The sequence below is a fragment of the Heteronotia binoei genome, chromosome 3, assembly GCF_032191835.1.
Source record: "Heteronotia binoei isolate CCM8104 ecotype False Entrance Well chromosome 3, APGP_CSIRO_Hbin_v1, whole genome shotgun sequence".
Classification (NCBI taxonomy): Eukaryota; Metazoa; Chordata; class Lepidosauria; order Squamata; family Gekkonidae; genus Heteronotia; species Heteronotia binoei.
Genome location: NC_083225.1, coordinates 89532633 through 89542826, shown reverse-complemented (window position 1 = coordinate 89542826; position 10194 = coordinate 89532633). Strand labels below are relative to the sequence as shown.

Here is a 10194-nt window from a genome sequence, read left to right as displayed (position 1 = left end):
TGATCCTTCCGCCACCCTCCTTGCCTCCAAAGTTTGTCCTGCCCTACCGCTGGAGCTCCCTCCCCCCACCCCAAGCTCACCCTGCCGCCCCCACCCCATCCCCGAAGCTTGCCTTGCCACCCCCACAGCCAGCTCCCTCCCTCCCCACCCGAAGATCACCCTGCCACCACCAGCTCACGCCTGGCCCTGAGAAGCTCGCAGTGAAGACCCCGAGCCATACCCAGGGTCAGCTGGCCCGCTATGCAAACTAGGCGGTTGCCTAGGGCGCCGGGAGCAAGAGGGGAAGGAATTGGGCTCCCCCCTCCCAGTGCCCGAGACAACGGCCCAATTTGCCTCCCTCTCCCCTCTGAAGTTTGCCCTGCTCTCCTGCTGGCGCAGCCAGTTCCCTCCCTTCCCCCGAAGCTCGCCCTGCCGCCGCCCGCCCAGTCACCGAAGCGTGCCTTGCCATCCCCACAGCCAGCTCCCTTCCTCCAGTCCCCCCGGCCCCCAAGATCACCCTGCCGCCGCCGCAGCCAGCCCCCACCCGGCCCCTAGAAGCTGCGGTGAAGACCCCGAGCCATAACCCATCCCCACTTCGCCGCATCTCCATAGCAGGAAAGATACACCTGATGGATTTCTACCTATTCTGAAACTCTTAAAGAACAGGAGTCCAGCCAGCAATAAAGATAGTTTATTGTATGTCTTAAACACACACACATTTCCTATCCTTAATTGTACGTTCCGAAGAAACGCGACCCATAATGGAGCTTTGACAGGCTGAACTTTCTCTTCTTCGTCTTCTTTGCCTTATTGGTAACGAAGTAGAAGGCGGAGCTCCCTGCTGGGCAGAACAAAGGGGCGGGCGGCAAACTGGGGCTGCTGCTGTTGATTCGGGATTGCAGTTGAGCCAGGCGCTTTGGAGGCTGCAGCAGGAGCGTCGGGTTGACGAGCAGAGCGGAGGCAATAATGAGCAACAACAAATACGATGCGGTTGTTATTGGGGGAGGCATCTCAGGTTAGTGCAACTGCGGAGAACTGCCTGGAAGGAGCAAGGGCCTGACCCTGGGAGGAGGAAGGAGTGAAGGGCTGAGCATTTTGCGGGTGTAACACTTGCGCGTTGCGCAGCAGCGTTTGCTGTTGATTGGGGAGATTCTTCAGACTTTTTGGGGACCTCTAGTATTCACGCAATGGGAGCCTGACTGCTTAGTACGCACGTTCTTGCAGTGCTAACAGCCTGTTACTTCTCCTGGGTTTTGATAGCCCACGGGTAACCAGCCAGCCAACTAGCTTCAGGGCGAGGGATACTAGCTGTTCCCAGCGGTACTCTTATTAAAAATCATCCTTATCTGACCAGGAATTAGCGCTCACTTTCTTCAGAAGCACATCAGAGGACTTGGAATGCACTAGCCAAGACTAAAAGTACTACCATAACTTGTTGACCTGTCCTCAGTACACCGATTTTAATGTCAGCTTTGAAACACCATATAAACGGTGGCGACCTAATTGTATATCTATAATGTTGGGCATATGTGTGGGTATAATTTATGAACTTGCATTTTGTTATGAATGCTGAATGTCTCAGACCAGACCTTGATATGGAATAAGCACCACCTAGAAGTTAAGTTTGAAAGCAACTGGACTAGAAGGGAGACTGTTGCAGGTCCTGATAGGCAATTATTTGTTCTTGTGGAGATTGTGGAACTGTCTCTGCTGCTCCTGGTAATATTGCCTAATAAAATTGCTGCTGTTTGTAATGCTAGGAGCCTGAGCTGTGTTTTTTCTACAGCGCTCTGTCTCTCTGTTTTGCCTCTTACTTAAGTAGGAAACAGGGCCACACTCAATCAGTGTGTAGCTGCCAAGTTCTAGCAGAAATGGGTGGATTGTGCTTCTTATTTCAGTAGAAGAATTTTGGACCCTGGGAAAGGAGTTCCTGCTGGAAATTGTGGGTGTGGTGGGGCTGCAAGCAGAACCTGGGTTTCAATTTTCATACGACATTAAGTAATGCAGACTTATTAAATATATAGTCAAAGGTTATGGCACCTCTTACACAACCACTATTCCACTGTTGCTTGAGGAGGTTGTTGGTCTTCAAGCTTTTTCTCTTTTTTGAAATGAAAAAAAGCTTTTAAAAGTATCATCACTTTGAGGTTTTACTTTTACAGATTGATTTTTTTAATTCACTAGTGTTCTATCTCTATTTTGAATTGGGACAATTTGCTAGTTTTATTGTCTATCTTTCCTAATGTATTGATAGCATACTAGTTACTATTTTTGGCATTTTAACAGTTGTATGCTTGGTACACTGTGACCTATTTGACACCATTCATTTAGCATTCTCTGTGCATGAGAGGAAATTCAACAGATGCTGCTCCTTGCAAGCTACAGTTAGGAAGAAACTGGGCATGTCAGCTTGCATGCAGTTGGTTAAAGGCACAGCTTCTCTGTTGTAACAAATGAAAAGGAGCTGCCGTGTGAGCTTTCCTGGGTGGATTAAGCCCAGTATCTTATTGCTGCTGGATTCAATTCTTGATGGTCTTTGGGTACAGATCTAGTCTGAACAATTAAATACATTTATCCAGGGCTTTTATTGTGCAAAAAGTCTAGCAGGAGCTCATATTAGGCCACACCCTGATGTCACCACTGTTTCACACAGGAATTTTTTGTAGAAAAAGCCCAGTAAGTACTAATTTGCATATTAGGCCACACCCACTGACACCAAGCCAGCCAGAACTGTGTTCCTGTGCGTTCCTGCTTAAAAAAACCCCAACCCTGCATTTATCCAATATTTTATGATCAATTTGAGCTAAAAACTGTAAAAAAAAAAGTAGGCACAGAACCAGTTTCTCAATCAGAGTAGAGGCCCATCAGTGGCTATTAGCCACAGCGTATTGATGGAACTCTCTGGGGCAGTAATGCTCTGTATTCTTGGTGCTGGGGGGGGGCAAAAGTGGGAGGACTTCTAGTGTCCTGGCCCCACTGATGGACCTCCTGATGGCACCTGTTTTTTTTTTTTGGCCACTGTGTGACACAGAGTGTTGGAGTGGATGGGCAATTGGCCTGGTCCAATATGGCCTCTCTTATGTTCTTAATCTGTCTTGTGAATTCAAAGCCATTATCAGTAAACCAGTCAGAACATTTACATCAAGTATTTGGCAGAATTCTCTAAAACTATGAAAAATAGATACATAGAGGTGAGAATGACCATAACCCAGTTTATATTCTGACCTCTAACAACCCCAAACTTGGCTGGTAATTATGTGTGTCCATATTTGGCATTGATCTCAAGTTTTGTAATGCATGTTAGTTCAAATATTGCCTAAGATTTTTCTACTGATGTATGCATTTTTATCTTGTTGACTGAAAAATGATAAGTATGTTGTTAATGAACAACAGGCAATTTTTTTTGCTTCAACCCCATTTGCACAATCCCATAATGATTCAGAAAATGCCTCTAGTTAAGTGCCACCTCTGCCCTTGAGTTATTATTTTGTAAGCTTATGGATCCCAGGTGGAATAGTATGTATTTCACAGTTAGCAGAATGACTTGAAAAACATGATAACATCAACATTTGTTCCTGTCTTAGCTTCTCCACTCATTTGAACAGACTTTACCTTCTGTGGCAAGAGGTTTGAAGGTGCTAAGAAGGCTTAGAATGAGTTAACCTTATAATAGTCCTATACATTTGATATCAGCATATCTGAAGGACCACCTACTCCCAAAAGATCCTTCCCAACTAACCATGATGGTCATTTTAGCCTGCTTTGGCTGCCCAGACACCTGCGACTAGATGGGTAATACCCAAGATATGTCCTTCTTGGTCATGGCACCTAAATTATCAATGTGCATATCTTTCTCTATCATTGTCTTTTGCCCAGGAGTGAAGACTTTTCTATTTGTTTGGATTTTCCTCACTGACACTTCTTTCTGGTTTATGTTTTGTTTTTTATTGGCTTTTGTTTATTATTATATAATGTTTTAAGCTAATGTTTTTGTTTTTCTGTCTTAGGAACCCTAAAGAGGGTGGAAAGGTGGCATAAAAATTGTGGTGGTGGTGATGATAAAAAAGCCATGCACCTTTAAAGAACTGAAATCCTTTGGGTTTGATTGGAATGTGTTGGGGTGTTCTATGGGAAAGGAGACAGTAAAGCTTGGGGTATTTGGACAGGGGACTTCCTAGCTCATCACCTTGTAAATATATTGAAGAGATTCAGTTAAAAGAATAGGATGTACATTTGGGTATACAGACAAGGGAAGTAAATGTGGGCAGAAGGGGCTATGTCTTGTCTTGGTCACTAGGCAAGTTGGGATAGAAATTTTGCCCTGGCTTTGCTTTCTCTTGGCAACTTTTCCTTTATCCTTTTAAACTTGGAAGTAAGCTTTTTTGATTTCAGTGAAATTTGCTTCTAGTCAGGAGTAGTTCGAGTCAGAGCTCTATTACAGCTGATCTTCCCATACTAAAATTCAAGGTTAGGCTATATTAATTTATTGTAATAAAACAAAAAAAGGATTTTTTTCAATATGTTATACATTTTGAAATAACTGTTTAAGCCTTTCCAAAATAGACAGTCTGACTTGCATATTTACTCACGTTCTCAATTTAGCAACAATGGATAATTTGGGAAAGTATGGATTAGTTATACTCATGCACAGTATACTTTATGGTGCACTCTCACGAAGAGGTCCTCCTGTCCCAAGTCCATTTAATCTAGTGGGTTTAGACTGGAGTAATTCCAGTGAGTCAAATTCCTTATTTTTATTCTTCTAACATAACTTGCAAAATGAGGATTGTAGGGCTTCCCTCATAGAAATATGCAAGGAGTCCCTGGCTCTCATATCTCACCAGTAAAAAAAGTTCCAATTTTGTTTACTGTTCTGGGAAAAGAAGTGGAAATTACTCATGCTAGGTACTTTGGTGCTTCCACATAATACGCAGTTGTGCTCCAAGACACATTCTGTGAAGAAACCTGGGAAAGGTAGGGATCTGTCATCTCTCTGTGCCTCCTGAGTGACAAACTTCATACTAAAGAATGGAAGTTGCTTGAAAAACACTGAAGAATGAACACATCATCGAAAGTTTCTAAATATTTTGGTGCTGCATTAAATTTATGCGCTAAAGGGGAACAAAAGAACAACAACAAAAAATGAGAATAAAGTTCCGATAATGTTAACCAGTATTGCAGCCTCCAGTCCAGTAAAGTACTAAATGTTAACAATGTAGCTCCATTTAAATTTAGTTGCCTCTGTATTTGCTTCAAAAGAATCATTGTCAATGCCCAAATATAGCCAATGATATGAGCCTATGTAACTTCTTTGTGATTTTTGTACATCTTGATGTTAGTTTATGTTAAGTTACCCTTTGTTATGAAACTGGTATGCTCTATTTTTGCTATGCAATTTTACATACTATTATTTTTCATAGTTTCAATTGTTATGCTATACTATTTAAAATCTGGTTTTGTATATGGTTCTTTTTTATATAAAATTCAATAAAATGTTAATTCACAAAAGAAAAAAAAAGAAGCTGTAGGAGTTCTCCAATAATATGGTGCTCTGGTTGTTTGGAATCATAAGAAGGGTGTACTGCCATGGTTCAACCCCTTTCTGAGGCTCTGCCCTAAAGCAGAGCAGTTGAGCTTCTTGCATTCCTCTTTTCCTTGGTGGTGGAAGCAGGATTGCCAGCTCTGGGTTGAGAAATTCCTGAACATTTGGAGGTGGTGTCTGGGGAAGGCAGGGTTTAGGAAAGGAGGGACCTCAGCTACAGAGTACAATGCCATACAGTCCACCCTTCAAAGCAGCCATTTTCTCCTGGAGAACTGATCTTTGTCATCTGGAGATCAGTTGTAACACTGAGAGATTTTCAAGCTCCACTTGGAGCCAGTTTGGTGTAGTGGTTAAGTAGGTAGAGTCTAATTTGGGAGAACTGAGTTTGATTTTCCACTCCTCCATTTGAATCTGCTGGTATGACATTGGGTCAGTCATAACTTTTTCAGAGCTGTTCCTCTCAAGAGCAGATCTTGAAAGAGCTCTCTCAGCCCCCCTCCCTTACCGCACAGGGTGTCTGTTGTGGGGAGGGGAAGGGGAAGGGAAAGGAGATTGTAAACTGTCCTGAGACTCTGAGGGAAGGGCGCATAAATCCAATCTCTTCTTGTTCTGGAGGCTGGCAGCCCTAGGTGGATGTCCCCCCCCCACACACACACACCTGCAACCTGTCTTTTACGGAGCTTTACACCATGGTTGCCAATACCTTGGTCAATGAGAGGAGAATAGTGAAGCAGCACCTTTAACTCTGTGCTCATCCTGGCAGCTTTTCCTTCCTGGCCTTGCTTTCTGTCTCTCAGAAGCCTTGCAAGACATCTTTGGGCCCATCTACAGTGCTTCACTTGTCATGGCAATGAAGCTTTAGTGCCTTTCCCTTTGCAGCTTGTTGGAGATGGTCTTCTTGTCCTGCATTGCCCCAGCAGCTGTTGCATCCTTGGTCACCTGGAAAGCTGCCATTAACTCCTCAGGGCCAAATGTTCTTAGTGGCTTGAGTTTAGCATCATTTGGAATCTGAACATCTTGTCTAAAAATAGTGAGACCAGGAGGCACCAATATTGCCTCCCCATCACATGCCTCCCCATCACATTGGAATAGTGACCACTTATGATTACTATCACCTATTGTTATAGTCAGGGGTCATTTTGTAGGAAAAAAGGTGCAGGAGCTCAGTAGCATATCTCATTTGCATATGCCCCAGGATGTGTGTGCAGCAGGGAGAGAACTCCCCACTGCATGCAGACCCTGGCTGGAGGTTCAGGAGCTGCGCCCCTGTGGGCTTCTGTTGACTTCAAGCCTTGGTTATTGTTCAGCTAGGGACCAGAATTTTGAAATGGTCACCATATGAATTTTAATTAGTCAATTTGTTTAGTTTTATGTTTGAGTTAGTTCTAGAAATTATGTAATTGGTTTTATTCATGATGTGACCTGCCCTGAGCCCATCTGGGAAGGGCGGGATAGAAATGTGAAGAAATGAATGAATGAATAAAGTGTTATCAGCTAAATTAATACATTAATGGACTTCCCATACATCTTCTGTAGCATGGCTTGACAATCACACTCTAGAATGAGCCTGTTGTTGATTTTAACAGAGATGTTAACAACTTTAGTAGCAAGTGGGAAATTCTGTTCAGTGTTATAGCAAAATCTCATAATTTGAGTTGCTTCAACTTCAGTTGCTATTCATTTGTATATGAAAATCTTCACATATGCACATTTGCAGAGCAATTCTGAACTTTAAAACCGCTGGTTTTAGTTTATTTGCCTCCCCTTCCTGCCCAATGGGAACCCAAAGTGGTTTACATAATTCTCATCTCCTCTATTTTATCCTCACAGCAACAACCCTGTGAGGTAGGCTAGACTGAAAGTATGACTGGCGCAAGGTCACCCAGCAAACTTCCATAGCAGAGTGAGGAATTGAACTTGGGTCTCCCAGATCCAGTCCAGCACTTGAACCATTACTCTGCACTGGCTGTCAGTTGACTTAGAAAGGTAGAACTAACTTTAGGATTGCACAGTTAAAATGGTTCATTGAGTGAACCTGAGCGTTCAAAAATCATCATAAGAAAAATTATTGGTTAGGTTGACTGAAATGTGGGTCACCCCTGTCCTACCAGCTGGACAGCTGGAATGGTGTAGGTTTTTTTTTTGGTACGGATTGGAAAGAATTTAAAGGAAAAACTGGACAAATATCTTTCATAGAGTAAGGATGTTCAGTCTCTGTGTTCTCAGGATGTACTCTACTAATCCTAAATATTCTGGAGTGTAGAAAAGTCAGCCACCCTCATGAATGGTCAAACTTTAAGGGACTAGCATCAGTTGCACGTTATGCTAAAATAGAGACCCTTTCCTGGGTTTGATTAACGAGAGAACCATCACAGAAGTGGTAGTAACTTAGGGTTGCCAGCCTCCTGCTTTTACAGCTGATCTCAGCTGGCAGAGATCAGCTCCCCTGGAGAAAATGGCTGCTTTGAAGGGTGGACTCTATGGCATTGTACCATCCTGAGGCCCTTCTCCCCAAACAACACCTTCTCCCAGATCCACTCTCAAAGTTTCTGGATATTTTCCAACACAGATTTGGCAATCCTATCTATGTTTTAAGATGGCTATTGCAAGTGAAACGGAGCAAAATTTTTGCCACATTTTGATTAAAATAATATGGGGCCACAAAGCTGCTGGAGGAAGGGGCTACAACTAACTCTGGCCGTCCTTGGTAATTCTATCTCTGGAGCAAGCAAGAGTGATATTAATTTATCTTTAGATTATACATGTTTTAAAGTTGCTCTCATTGTATATTAAATGAAATACGCTTTTGAAATCCTCTTTTCATATCAACAATTCTAGTTCTTGTCATTAAGGGGGGATTTGACTCATTGTTTGGGATTAGGGTGGCTAGCTCCTGTTGGAGTGGGGAATCCCCTGATTTTGCAGGCTCCAGCCCCAGCTGGCCATCACATGGAAGTCACACTGCGAATATTGCTGCACAGTGCCCCTGGTGTGATGCCATCACATTGGGGATGCTGACCATGGTGACATTGCCTTGGCCCCCCCCCCCACTCCAGGGGAGCTCCCTCCCATTCCCCACCAGTACCAGGTAAGGACCTAGCAGCCCTACTTGGGATGCAAAAGAGCCAGGTTCAGTCCCTGGCATCTCTAGTTAAATTGTTCTGGTAGTAGAAAGACCTTTGCTTGAACCCTTGCAGAGCTGCTCCCAGTCTGAGTAGACAATACTGACGGTGATGGACTTTTGGTCTGATTCAGTGCAAGGCAGGTTCATGTGTTCATCAGGAAAAAAAAAAAGACAGCTTGAAAACCATACCAATATCTAGGGATTTAAAACTTGTTCCGATAGATTTCTTATAACAGCTTTTGATGATTCTGTCATCTGTACTCTCTTGTTAGGCGTTTTCAGACGTTAGAGTCACACTTAATAGGCAGCAGAAATACCCCCTTCTAAATCCATGGACTTCAGTGGATTTAGAAGATGTAGCTATGCTTAGCCTGCATGCACTAGCTTGAAACTGAAAATTGAAATCCATGATAAGCATGAATAAAGCAAGCGAGCAAGGAATTTAGGTAGTTTAAAACTTTGCTTTACCTGTCCAAGTCTATTTTTTCACTCCAACCAGTATGAAGCTATTTTATTTTTTAAACCTGGATGCTTCCTCCCCTCCCCCCACATCAAACCAAGTTCAAGTTGAACATGTTGAATAATCTTTCATGCATGCAGACTTGGTGTGAGGGGAGGGAGAGGAAGATTACCTTGCATTGCTACAGGAAGGACCAGTTACCCATACCTCAGTATCCTAATGTACCTTTAAGGGAAAGACGTCTAATAACTCAGCTGAAGCAGAAACACAATTTGTTCAGCAAGTTTGCAGTAGGTAGAAAAAGTCTGCTGAAATATTTCTCAGAAGTTGTATTCAGATGTCACACATTATTGTAAGGCACTCCAAAGGGATCTGTTGAGGCTGGGTGAGTGGGTGTCAACGTGGCAGATGAGGTTCAATGTGACCAAGTGCAAAGTAATGCACATTGGGGCCAAGAATCCCAGCTACAAATACAAGTTGATGGGTTGTGAACTGGCAGAGGCTGACCAAGAGAGAGATCTTGGGGTCGTGGTAGATAACTCACTGAAAATATCAAGACAGTGTGCGACTGCAATAAAAAAGGCCAACGCCATGCTGGGAATTATTAGGAAGGGAATTGAAAACAAATCAGCAAGTATCATAATGCCCCTGTATAAATTGATGGTGCGGTCTCATTTGGAATACTGTGTACATTTCTGGTCACCACACCTCAAAAAGGATATTATAGCATTGGAAAAAGTGCAGAAAAGGGCAACTAGAATGATTAAAGGTTTGGAACACTTTCCCTATGAATAAAGGTTAAAATGCTTAGTGCTCTTTAGCTTGGAGAAATGTCAACTGCGGGGTGACATGATAGAGGTTTACCAGATTATGCATGGGATGGAGAAAGTAGAGAAAGAAGTACTTTTCTCCCTTTCTCACAATACAAGAACTCATGGGCATTCAATGAAATTGCTGAGCAGTCAGGTTAAAACGGATAAAAGGAAGTACTTCTTCACCCAAAGAAGGGTGATTAACAAGTGGAATTCACTGCCACAGGAGGTGGTGGCGGCTACAAGTATAGCCAGCTTTAAGAGGGGATTGGATAAA

The 10194-nt window shown here is 43.1% G+C and overlaps 1 protein-coding gene across 1 annotated transcript in view; it reads left to right on the top strand.

Annotated features, from left to right (window-relative positions):
- Positions 1-850: 850 nt before the first annotated feature.
- LOC132568392 (amine oxidase [flavin-containing] B-like) overlaps positions 851-10194 on the top strand; it is a 96112-nt gene continuing 86768 nt past the window's right edge. The window contains exon 1 of the mRNA XM_060234170.1: positions 851-994. Within this exon, the coding sequence (XP_060090153.1) occupies positions 946-994 (49 nt within the window). The 5' untranslated portion in view covers positions 851-945. The remainder of the gene's footprint in view (positions 995-10194) is intronic.